The 13,819-nt window shown below is 43.1% G+C and overlaps 1 protein-coding gene across 1 annotated transcript in view; it reads left to right on the top strand.

Moving 5' to 3' along the window:
* Nucleotides 1–13,819, top strand: part of LOC124622115 (glutathione S-transferase D7-like) — an 82,984-nt gene that overhangs the window by 61,806 nt on the left and 7,359 nt on the right. Inside the window, exon 5 of the mRNA XM_047147723.1 lies at nucleotides 10,714–10,881. Within this exon, the coding sequence (XP_047003679.1) occupies nucleotides 10,714–10,881 (168 nt within the window). The remainder of the gene's footprint in view (nucleotides 1–10,713; nucleotides 10,882–13,819) is intronic.

Here is a 13,819-nt window from a genome sequence, read left to right as displayed (position 1 = left end):
TTACGTTCTGCATTAGAAATACTGCTGGCGTCTGTACCGATGCCAAAAAAGGAAAGTGGAGAAGCCACATCGTTCAATGCCAAATGGAAATTACATTATTTTTTTGAATGCTTTAAAGGCCACGCTAAACGCTTAATGTGACGTGGCACTATTATGACGAGGAAAAACATTCACTGGATCGTCATTACAGCACCAGCCAGAAAGAGGATATGACTCATTTGCCTTCTCATGAACGACAGTGAATGCAGCCTGAACTGAAAGCGGCAATTAGGGAAAAAAAACTGAGTTTACCGTGAGAAGAGTGGTGACAAAGTCTTTTATGATCGACGTCACTAATTACACTGTGTGATCAAAAGTATCCGGACAGCCCCAGAAACAAAACACAAGTTTTTCATATTAGGTGCATTGTGCTGCCTCCTACTGCCAGTTACTCCATATCAGCGACCTCAGTAGTCATTACACATCCTGAGAGAGCCGAATGGGGCGCTCCGCGGAACTCACGGACTTCGAACGAGGTCAGGTGGCTGGGTGTCAGTTGTGTCATACGTCTGTACGGGAGATTTCCACACTCCTAAACATCCCTAGTCCACTGTTTCCGATGTGAAAGTGAAGTGGAAACGTGAAGGGACACGTACAGCACAAAAGCGTACAGACCGACATTGTCTGTCGACTGACAGAGACCGCCTAGAGTTGAAGAGGGTCGTAATGTATAACAGGCAGACATCTATCTAGGAATTCCAAAGTGCATCCGGATCCAGTGGAAGTACTATGACAGTTAGGTGGGAGGTGATAAAACTTGGATTTCATGGTAGAGCGGCTGCGTATAAACCACACGACACGCCAGTAAATGCCAAACGACGCCTCGCTTGGTGTAAGAAGTGTAAACATTGGACGATAAAACAGTCGAAAAATGTTGTGTGGAATGACGAATCACGCACGGTACACAATATGGCGATCCGATGGCAGCGTGTGGGTGAACGTCATCTGCCAGCGTGCGTAGTGTCAACAGTAAAATTCGGAGGCGGTGGTGTTATGGTGTGGTCGTGTTTTTCATGGCCTCTTGCACCCATTGTTTTGCGTGGCACTATCACAGCACAGGTTTACATTGATGTTTTAAGCACCGTCTTGCTTCCCACTGTTGAAGAGCGATTCGGCGATGGCGATTGCATCTTTCAACACGATCGAGCACCTGTTCATAATGCACGGCCTGTGGCGGAATGGTTAGACGACAATAACATCCCTGTAATGGACTGGCCTGCACAGAGACCTGATCTGAATCCTAAAGAACACTTAGGGGATGTTTCGGAACGGCGACTTCGTGCCACGCCTCACCGACCGACAACGTTCCTCAGTGCAGCACTCCGTGAAGAATGGGCTGCCATTCCCCAAGAAACCTCCCAGCACCTCATTGAACGTATGACTGCTAGAGCGGAAGCTGTCACCAAGGCTATGGGTGGGCCAACACCATATTGAATTCCCGCATTACCGACGGAGGGCGCCACGAACTTATAAGTCATTTTCAGCCAGGTGTCCGGATACTTTTGATTACATAACGTATATGAATTCATTGAGTGTCTTAATGCAAGGGAAGAATCATTTGGTAAGAGAAATGGCGGACAAGATTGGTGATATCAATAAAAAGCAATCGTATGGAAATGTCAATTTCAAGTTCATGAAGTGAAACATTTCCTGTAACTCGAGGCAGTCATTCAAAATGTTCAGATGTGTATGAGTTCTTAAGGGACCTAACTGCAGAGGTCATCGGTCCCTAGACTTACTCAGTACTTAAACTAACTTAAACTAACCGATGCTAAGAACAACATACACACCCGTGGCCGAGGGAGGACTCGACCCTCTGGCGAGAGTGACATGGCGCCTCTAACCGCGCGGGCACTCCGCGCGGCAGGCAGTCATTCGTGGACCAGACATGATGACTACGTTTCAGTAATTGAAAATTTCACTATGAGTTCTCAAAGAGAATCCAAGAAATTGCACAAATGCAGATGGATTTCGATTTATTTGTCAGGCCACTTTCGCTTTTCACTGTTGATGTACCTCATTACTTCCGACCTGGGGTGATAGATGTACAGTGAAGCACCCAGATCAGCAACCTGTTTGTCCAATCCAGGAATTTACCACGCTTTTATAAAACGTTACCCCAAAATCAGTATCCTCAACTGCACAGACAAGCCGCTAAACTTATTTCGAGGTTCGGTTCAACAATCTGTGTGAACTTTCTCTTCTCTTATGAAAGTGACTAAGTCCCGCCAGCGTTCACGTCATAATAGGTCATAACTGCGTAACTCCATGTGTTTGACTGTATCACGAACCATACTTCCAGAATTATTATATGTTCTAAAGTTAAAACTTGTGTAGATTTGCAAACATTACTACGTAACTATCATATTAGATTTTGAGTTCCGTTCGCGTGCTTCCAGAAAAATAATGAATTAAGGATGGGTCTACCTTTTTGCAATTACATAAATTATTGTTTTGCGTTATGAGCCATATATGTTTAACAACAGTTGTGGGGTCCTCAATGGCTTTTTAAATTTTATTTTACTTTTATTTTAGAATGTGTGTCTCCTGTGGCTGCCAACCAAAATCAGCCACAGGTCTACGTTAGTACACCATGTCGTCATTGTAGTGTCTGGATAGTCCTGTGCTGTGACCTCCTGCTCGTTTGTAAATACTACATCTTGCTAATTTGCTATGGTTAGGACACATGTGTTCAAGCCACAGCAACATAGTGAGACTCAGTGTTTACAAACTAGCAGGAGAAAACGTTCAGCTCAACTACACAAAAATGTATTTGGAACAAATAAACTTGTGACAGCTCAGGACTATCCAAATACTACAATGATGACATGGTGTGCTAATTTACACCTGTGGCTCATTTTGGTCGGCAGGTACAGGACACACACAATGTAAAGCAAAAGGAAAATAAAATACGAAAAAAGCCATTGAGAATGCCACAACCGGCGAAACATGTTTGGGTGATAAAACAATAATTTGTGTACTTGCAAAAAGGTGGACCCATTCGTAATTCATTATCGCAACATAAAGATAAATGCCTTTATATAATGCTTTTTGTATATATGGTCACCTTAATAGCATTAGATAACACTTATTTAATCCAGTAATAAAAGTAAGCCGGCCGCAGTGGCTGAGCGGTTCTAGGCGCTTCAGTCTGGAACCGTGAGACCTCCAAGGTCGCAGGAACGAATCCTGCCTCGGGCATGTTATGAGTGATGTCCTTAGGTTAGTTAGGTTTAAGTAGTTCTAAGTTCTAGGGGACTGATGACCTCAGCTGTTAAGTCCCATAGCGCTCAGAGCCATATTTGAATAAAAGTAATTGCTTTGGCAGAAAAATAAAAAGTTAAAAATACACACACAGCATAAATGCCTGCTTATAAAAGCATGCTGCAATATTCTTCTCTTAGAGGTAGCTACACTTTGCTGCAAACACGCCTTCCTAAGTTTCCTGCATGTGTAGCCTTTATTAGTATAACCGTCTCACTCACAGCTGCTCAGAATGGCAAAGCGGTGGGGTAAGCTGTGTAAGTAGGCTGTTTAGGTTTTCTTATTGGTAACGCCACGTAGCGCTCTGTATGAAAAATCACTGGCTGTGCTGTGTGCAGTCTGTGGCTAGTTTGCATTGTTGTCTGCCATTGTAGTGTTGGGCAGATGGAGGTGAACAGCGCGTAGCGTTGAGCAGTTGGAGGTGAGTCGCCAGCAGTGATGGATGTGGGGAGAGAGATGGCGGAGTTTTGAAATTTGTAAGACTGGATATCATGAACTGCTATGTTCAAATGGTTCAAATGGCTCTGAGCACTATGCGACTTAACTTCTGAGGTCATCAGTCGCCTAGAACTTAGAACTAATTAAACCTAAGGACATCACACACATCCACGCCCGAGGCAGGATTCGAACCTGCGACCGTAGCAGTCACGCGGTTCCAGACTGAAGCGCCTTTAACCGCACGGCCACACCGGACGGCTGAACTGCTATGTATATTATGATCTTTCAACACTATTGAGGTAACTACATTGTTTGTTCTCTATCAAAATCTTTCATTTGCTAACTATGCCTATTAGTAGTTAGTGCCCTCAGTAGTTTGAATCTTTTATTTAGCTGGCAGTAGTGGCGCTCGCTGTATTGCAGTAGTTCCAGTAACGAAGATTTTTGGTGAGGTAAGTGATTTGTGAAAGGTATCGGTTAATGTTAGTCAGGGCCATTCTTTTGTAGGGATTTTTGAAAGTCAGATTGCGTCGCTCTAAAAATATTGTGTTCAGTTTAAGCAGTCATTTATAATTTTTCTAAGGGGACGTTTCAGCTGGAGCGCTCAGCAGACTCAAGTGCGCTCGTGCAACTGAGCGCCCTCTGATAGTGCAAATGTTGGCCAGGTCTGATCTGTGTGAAACAGCACTGTAAGTTCTCTTAGTTGGACGGGTTGTCATGAGGTTTAAATTAGTACCTCGAAAAGAAAATAAAGTTAAATGATTAATTTTTTGTTTGTTTGTAGATACAATTCTGCAGTCGTGGTACACATTGAAATTCCTACACCACAGTCCGGCAGCACATCACTAGTGGAGCCACTAGAAACTGCCGTGACTGATCTCCATATTATCAGTGGGCTGTGTTATTTTGTGTAGGCACCTCTAGCAGCACGCTACGGTACTGTGGTTCTGAAAATGGTACCAGGATCGCAATTAAAAAAAATGGAAATGAGCGTTTGGCGTCATTGGCCGGGAGGTCCCTTGCGGGAAATGTCCGGCCGCCTTGGTGCAGGTCTTATTACATTCGACGCCACATTGGGCGACCTGCGCGCCGGATGGGGATGGAATGATGATGAAGACAACACAACGCCCAGAAAATCTCCGACCCAGCTGGGAATCGAACCCGGGCCCGTAGGACGGCAATCCGTCACGCTGACCACTCAACTATCTTTTTTTATCTCATTTTTGTTCTTTATTGTTCGTTGAATTTGTTCGGGGCGGATGTCCGATGACACCCGTTCAGGTTCTTCGTTGATCCGATCACTCAGATTTTTATTACAGAGGGTATCGGGGCGAATTTGTGACTACTGAGAAATTATTTGACGGTACTAGTAACTAAGATTGTGGGAAAGACGATTACAACGTTGGGAGATTGTGGTCAGACGTTGACCGAGGTGGCTGCATGTAGAGCGTTGTCTTAAGCTTTCCCTTGTAGGGCGAGTTTTTTGTGGACGTCTTTTTCGTTCGAATATGTCGTGGAGCATAAGTGATTTTTAACATTGGTTACTGTCGGAACTGCGAACAGAAGCATTACGCAGAATTTATGTTCACACATTGTCGTAGGATTTGTCGACCTGGAAAAAGCGTTCGACATTGTAAAATGGTGCAAGAAGTTAGAAATTATGAGAAAATTAGAGGTAATTTATGGAGAACGATGGGTAATACATAGCTTTGAAATTCTGAGAAAAATAGGGGTAAGTTATGGGAAAAGATGGGTTATACATAGCGTGTAGCCGGCCGGGGTGGTCGAGCGGTTCTAGGCGCTACAGTCTGGAACCGCGTGACCACTACGATCGCAGGTTCGCCCCTACTGTTGAATCTGTAAATTGATGGACCAATGACGAAAATAAAAGAAAGGCTCAAGAGTGGAATTAAAACTCAAGGTGAAAACATGTCAGTGATAAGATTTGCAGATGATATTGCTATCCTCAGTGAAAGTGTAGAATAATCTTTTGAATGGAATGAACAGTCTAATCAGAACAGAAGATAGTTTTAGAGTAAATTGAAGAAAGACGAAAGGAATGAGAAGCAGCAGAAATGAAAACAGCCAGAAACTTAACATCAGAATTGGTGATTACGAAGCAGTTGAAGTAAGGAATTCTGCTACCTAGGCAGCGAAATAACCAATAACGGACAGAGCAAGGAGGGCATAAAAAGCAGACTAGTACTGGCAAAGAGGGCATTTTTGGGCAAGAGAAGTGTGCTAGTATCAAACATAGGCCTTATTTTGAGGAAAAAAAATCTGATAATGTCTGTTTGGAGCATAGCATTGTATGATAGTGAAACATTGATTGAGGAAAAAGGGAAACAGAAGAGAATCGAAGCATTTGAGATGTGTTGCTACAGAAGAATGTTGAAAATAAGATGGACTGATAAGCTAAGGGATGAGGAGATACTGTGCAGAAACGGTGAGAAAAGGAATACATGGAAAACACTGACAAGAATGTAAGGTGCCATGACATGGGCACTTACACGTTAGCTTACCAACATTTTAATAATAGGGGGACTGGCAAGGGCATCAGATGGTGACTCTATTGAATTATAATAAATATGAGGCACTCTCGAGCAGTATTCCCCGCATGTCTACATGATTAAGTCACTAACTTAAAGCTTGGTGAAAAGTGTCGGAGGTTGAGAATTGTGGAATATAAAGTCTGCAGCTAGCCGTAGCTCGCCGGGCCGCCGTGGGCGGCAGGTAGCGGTCACCAGAAACGTGGGACAATACGGCGCTTTTGGGGGTAGCCCGGCATCCGGAGCCACCTGTGCTGGGCAACACGTGGCGAAGACGGGAATTTTGTTTGCCTAGGGGCGATATGACCTACTCGATCATTGGCTAGATCTCAGAAATGCCGTTGGAGGGATTTCGGCGATGGTAGAGCAAAAAATGTTCAAATGTGTGTGAAATCTTATGGGACTTAACTGCTACGGTCATCAGTCCCTAAGCTTACACACTACTTAACCTAAATTATCCTAAGGACAAACACACACACCCATGCCCGAGAGAGGACTCGAACCTCCGCTGGGACCAGCCACACAGTCCATGACTGCAGCGCCTAAGACCGCTCGGCTAATCCCGCGCGGCGATGATAGAGCGTTCGACATTGGCCGAAACGGGTTATTCTTCCGCCGTGTTTTCTTACGCGTGTGAGACGGGAGAATTGTGGAGAGAGAGGACTTTGCTTCAACCATCGAGCGGTACGGGCTTGGAGACGGCGTCTTGGCCATCGTCTTATACGGTCTATATCGCAGCACTGCACCAACGCGTGTTCCGTGCAGAGTTCTGGTGTTAGAGCTCTTTGTGTGCTCAGAAGCGAGATTTTCACCAACGGTTAGCCACTTCCATCAACTTACCTAATATTCTTGATCTGGTAGTTATCCTTGCGAGGTGCCGAGTATTTATCAACGGAGCTGCCAGTGAAACGGGCGCGTAATTGCAAATTGTTAATGTGCCATTCTCAGGAGTGTGTGGGTGGACAAACAAATTCACATTTTTTGTGTAAATTTTGTCAGTTGTGGGGAATATCAAATTAAGATGCCAGTATTATAATCGAATTATCCACCTCATTGTAGCTAGCATTTACCCTGTCCCAGTAAGCTTTACATGTACTCTACTCACTGCACAGCTTGCCCAGACGGGAAGGAAAGAAGGTTTGCGGTCTTCTATGTCAGCGACGGACAAATAAGCTCACAAGAAGAAAGGCCGGGCGGTAGGATTTCTGTTAAGAAATCAGGGAATAAGTTACACGATACTAGAGGGAGCTGTAGACGGTAAAAGCTGTACAGGAAGACAGAGATTGGACTATATACAACAAATAACTTTTGGCTTTGGTTGCAAGTGCTGCTCTGAGACGAAAAGGTTGGCACAGTAGAGAAATTTTTTGTGGGCCGCATCAAACCAGTCAGAAAAGACTAATGACTCATTTAATATCCCCAAAAATGGAACAAAGGGACATTGCGTCCTGTCTCCGTTTTCCCTCCCTTTACACACACACACACACACACACACACACACACACACACTCCGTCTTCAGGGCACAAGTGGCCCATCGGGACAATCCGACCGCCTATCATCCTCAGCTGAGGACGCGGATAGGAGGGGCGTGTGGTCAGCACACCGCTCTCCCGGTCGTTATGACAGTTTTATTTGACTGGAGCCGCTACTATTCGATCGAGAAGCTCCTCAATTGGCATCACGAGGCTGAGTGCACCACGAAAAATGGCAACAGCGCATGGCGGCTGGATGTGTATTCCAAGCAGAGACCTGTCATTGAGTTTCCTTTAGCAGAAAACCAGAGCATCGCAGATATTCGTAGGCGCTTTCAGGGTGACTACGGACCTGGCAGTGAACAAAAGCTTGGTGAATCTTTGGCGAGGCATCTGCCGTCATCGCAGTAAAGTCACGCGAGATTGTCTGACCTCCCGCGCGCTGGCCGGCCGCACACAGCTGTGACAGCTGCAATGTTGGGATGTGCGACCAATCACATTCGATGTGATCGATGGATCACAATCAAACAGCTCGCCTCTCAAATGAACTCAGTTGGAGTACTGAAAGGTGTGTGTCCGCTGGGCTACTCGCAGCCCAACAGAAGATCGTAAAAGACCACGAAGGGCCATCTTGGATGTAACGAGGCTGATCGTGGCAATCGTTTGTCGAACATCGTCACAAGCTCCGACGTCGACCGTTAGCGCAGTACTGTGCGGGCGTGCAGGCCCTCCCTGTAAGGTAGCGTAAGACCGTCGTATTGAAAGGAGTTTATGTTAAAAAATGGGGTTTTGTAACCAAAAGAGAAAGTAATAACATGACGTATGGCAATTCTGAATACAACCAACCTACTTCCAGAAAAAAGTGTTGCATTACTTATTGAGAGCCCCTCACACGTTAGGCTAAAATGGAAATGTCGTGTGACTAGGGCCTCCCATCGGGTAGACCGTTCGCCGGGTGCAAGACTTTCAATTTGACGCCACTTCGGCGACTTGCGCGTCGATGGGGATGAAATGGTAGTGATTAGAACAACACAACACTCAGTCGCTGAGCGGAGAAAATCTCCGATCCAGCCGGCAATCGAAACTGGGCCCTGAGGATTGACATTCTGTCGCGCTGACCACTCAGCTACCAGGGGCGGACGTATGTTAGGCTGATTAGAGCAATTAATCAATTTCTCATTCAGGTACCTGCTCATGTAACCGGTCTCGGCTCTACTTATTTTGGTGCCGTAGACAAATGATGACGATAATTCTGGCGCAGCGGTCTGGTGGAAGTCTTTCAATTGGTCGTCACTTTGGCGTCATGTGTGGAACTATAGTTTAACGTTGAATCGGAATCACCTGTCGTTACTGCTGAAACTTCACATCACTGAGAGGTTATGGGTATGTTAAAGGGAGTCTGAAGTCTTCTGTAGTCCAACTGGGATTCGATTTCGAGAACTCTTGGTTTTCAGGCACGTGTCTTACCGTTAGACAACCAAACCTGAGAGGCAAGTAATATAAGTGGCATTTTCTTCTCCTCAGACAATACCGTTTGAAGCCGAAAATCGGTTCACGAAATACATTAATGCCGTAGCACGTTCACACTTTGTTCCTCTCAGAATTTCTTATTTACCTGATCCATCCATCTTAATTTGGGCTATATAATATTCGGTATTATCTGAGGATGCCCTTTTAAGCAGAAAAATCGTTCACGAAATAAATCAATACAGGCGAATATCCACTATTTATGTTTTTCATTGACAAATATGAACTTATTGTGCCAACAGCGAAGGTTGAATCCTGAATACTCTTTAAAACAGTAGCTTTGACATTTCCCACTGTATATGCATTGTTACTGTTATTCTCTTTTAAAAAGTTCACAGATCCAACAACAAATTTTGTAAGGGAGCGTATGTTCTGTGATGTCAGCGCTAGAACATCGAGATTGTTAAACAGTCCTACGTGAGTCCGGTTAATTAACATCATATATGATCTGTGACCTAAAATATTTTTGTCGTGGGCTAATCTACCTAAAGTATTATAGCATGTTACATCAAGAAATGATAGTGTGAAAAATAGTTTCTGCGTATCACTGATGCTAATAACCTTACAGTTAAGGCAGCTGCATTCGCCTTTTGCAGGAAGTAGTGAATACAATCCTTCCACCAGAGTTAAGAATCGGGTATTCTGTATTATATTTCAATTAAAACTCAGTTTTTCAGTTGTGAATCAATATCTGTTTCTCTAAAGGACATTATTAATTACAGAATTCAGATCATATTTGAATCATCCTCAGTTATATTTGTGTTATTCACAAACAAAACAGCCCTAGCGTTAGCAGTTGCAAGTTACAGTTTAAGACAGCAAACTACTGTATATCTGGAAAAGAAGCAGCACTAGCGTGGAACCCTGAGGAATACTCCATGTTTCATTACTCGATGGAGATGCGAGCTCATTTCCAGTGACTTAAAAAGCTAAGGCTATGGTCTGTACTCTATTATCCATTTAAGAAAGACTGAAACAGCTGAATGTCTTTACGTAATTATGTTCAAATGTATGATATACATAGTCAAAATCCTCTTTTTGCTTCGTAGAAGATACTTAATATTCACAGCTTTTTCTATCCATCCCTTTCACATAAGGAGGAATATAACGTCCCATATGATCACCCCAAAACCAACAGCCAGACATTAACAACGATATATGTGCTCACGTGGCCAGCTTAGTTACTTGTATCGGAGGGTGTAGTTATAAAGTAATAAGTAAATCAGTAAAGTAGATTATGAATAAATTACGATAGGAACAGACACACTGTGCAAATGTAGAATCTGAAGTTTCCTATTTTCTGATTTCGTGTGAACCTCTGTATTTTTATCGACAGTGTCCAGTCATTATAAATATCCATTACTGTGTGTTCCGAAGTTTGTATACCTGTACATTATATTGCTAACGCTTTCATCAATTGCAGTATCCGGTTTTCTTCCTGGGGAAAAGAAATGTGGATGCGGACGCGAGAGATGCCATATACGAGGCTCTTGGAAACCTGGAGAAGTACCTTGAGCCAAGTGGATGGGTAGCTGGAGACCATGCGACCGTGGCCGACATATCCTGCTCGGTTACAGTTGCCAGTCTGGAGGTAAGCTGCACCACAATGACAACTCAGTGGCGTTATTCTGTTATTATCTTGAAGAGCAGTACTTCTGTTAGAAAAATGGAAATACGAGCTGTTATGAAAAAGTTTCCGATGTATTTGTATGTTGATTAAAATTATTATGTCTTACCTAGACCTTATTGTACATCTTTATCCTCAATACCAATTTATCTGCCACTTTTGAAATGCCTGTCTTTATTAGCATGTTTAGTACCCTCTGCGGTTCGCTTAAGCCTCCTCCACTAAACAAAATCACTGCCCATTCAGTTTGATTTTCATTTTGGGAAAGTGTAAGATGTCTTACGGAGCAAAGTCTGGAGATTAAGACACGTAGAGAACAACTGTTACCTTCTTTTTAGTGAAAAAATGCTGAATTACGTAGGCTGTATGCGGTCGTGCTTGTTTTGATGGAGAACCTAGTCTTTCGTACACCACTTCTATGGATGTTTTCTGTTTATCTCCCTCCTCAATCATCTTAGAACGTCGCGGTAGAACACTTTATTCACCACCTAGTCGGAGGAATGAATTCTTTATGAAGGTTCTCGTCAATATACCACATCACCAAAGAATTAAATTTATTGTCGACTAGTCTAATTTTCTTTTGGCCATGATTAAGGAGCACTTCTCCACTACATCAGCTGTTTTTTTTTATTCGGGGTCATAGCCATTAACAAAACTTCTGTCACCGATAATGACCTTTGAAAGAAAGTTTGAGTCGTCTCGAAGGAGCTGTTTACGTTCCCTTCTACAGGCTTCCACGCGATGATGTTCTGGTCAGTTTGTATCCATCGTGCCACAAACTGCGCCGCAATTTTTCTCATGTCAGTTCTACTAACAGAATACACTCAAACGTACCATACCTCAGGTCCCAGATGTTAAAGAGGTCTTAGACAACCTGTCTACAATCTGGCAGTACGACACCTTCACTTCCGTGGATGGCGATTGCAGACGTACCGAAGGGATCGTCATCACTGGACGATATTCTCCCGTTTTTGTAATGCTTGTGCCAGTCGCAAAACTGTTTCTGGCCTAAGGCGCTGTTTCCAAATGTGTTGACCCGTTCCTGTAGTGATTTTTATAATTTTAAAAACAAAAATTTGTACAGACAAGTTGCACTTTCAGATCAGCCGTCGCAAACCACAATGAAAATACTATCGCCAACAACTACCTAAACCAACCTGCTCGCAGTCGCTGATGATACTGATACAAGAAAAATGTATGAAGAGAAACAGAGTGGTATTTCTGCGTACTCGTAACCATTTCAAAATTCAAATTTTGAGTACGTTTGGATACCATCTTACAACTCCGGAACGTGTCGAACAATTTTAACCAATCTTAATACGCAAGAGGTTTACTGTCTGGAAAAATATACTGTGGGGATGAGATTCGCTAGATCAGTACTAGTAGAGGTTGTGGGTAACGGTAGAGGAGTTACATGTCTGGAGCAATTTCACCCAAACACATCTAAATGAACTGGAAATAACTATCAGTTAGGTAAGACATGTCTGTCTCCTCTATGGGCGAGGAGGAGATGGTAAGGGTATCACAAATAGAAATAATCGGAAACATTTATATTAGTATCAGGTTCACATATTTAAGGATCCGTAGTATTATTGGTAAGAGCCACAATGACATTTTAATTGAGCTCAGTCGAACAGAACTATGCAAAATGTTTTGGAAATTTCTTGGGTTGGATGAAGCAGGGGAAAGGTCGGAAAAAGGAATTTAAATGTTTGATGTCCAGTCAATGATAAGGTTATTAGAAACGGGCCACAAACTCGGACAGGAGATGGATGAGAAGGGAAATCATGCCATGTTTCTGTGGGAACCATCCTGAAATTGGCATTAATTAATTGCGGGAAATCGCGGCAAACCTAAGTCATTGTGGCTGGATTCAGATTTTAACTATCATGCTCCTGAATGTAAGCCTAATTTCTTAACCACAACCACTGTGCCAGCTCACTTATTGAGGAGATCAGAGCTATAATTGTTAATTGCTCCAAGATAATGTTACAGAGCTATTCTCTCTCTCACTCCCCCCACCCCCCCCCCCCCTCTCTCTCTCTCATTCACTCACACACACACACACACACACACACACACACACACACACACACACATCGGTTAGGTACCCACAAATGAGCTTCATAAGAAGCTTGTGTATGTTGAGGAGCTTGTCTCAGTTCATTAAAGTTTCTCTGGATGAATAGATTTGGAATGTTTCTTCGAAGAAGGGTGCCTTTTTAGAATCTTTATGTACTCGTATGTGGTAAGTCTGCATCTATACGAATAACTTCTTATGGTAACCGCTAACCATGAGTGTACTATATGCGACCAAACTGTAAACATTGGTGCTATTCAAAATGAATAGCATTAGTTATGTGGTTGTAAAAACTGTAGATGACAAATGTGGAAAGAAAATTACATTAAACAGTTCGGACAAGCGCAGAACTAGGACTGATCTCATGTTACAAGAAATACTATGAAGCCACAATGAAAATGATTAAAAAATTAAATATTCTCTGTATGACGTCTAAAATTAACAATTCAGTTACCGCAGTTGAATATATGGCCAGAGTTAAAAGCGAAACCATAAAATCAGTTAAGAATGTGAGAATTTATTTACTACAAAGAAAGCTACGGAATAATGTGAAGGCACTCAGATGTGCTACATATGAATTAATCATGTCCTTGAAGTACTGCGGAAGATTAATTTGGACAGTTCAAAGGATAAAGAGACAGAATACGTACCAGAAGCCATGGCCAATACCATATACATACAACAAAACGGTTCAAATGGCTCTGAGCACTATGGGACTTAACATCTGAGGTCATCAGTCCCCTAGAACTTAGAACTACTTTAACCTAACTAACCTAAGGACATCACACACATCCATGCCCGAGGCAGGATTCGAACCTGCGA

The sequence above is a fragment of the Schistocerca americana genome, chromosome 7, assembly GCF_021461395.2.
Source record: "Schistocerca americana isolate TAMUIC-IGC-003095 chromosome 7, iqSchAmer2.1, whole genome shotgun sequence".
Classification (NCBI taxonomy): Eukaryota; Metazoa; Arthropoda; class Insecta; order Orthoptera; family Acrididae; genus Schistocerca; species Schistocerca americana.
This window is presented reverse-complemented; position numbering and strand designations above follow the sequence as displayed.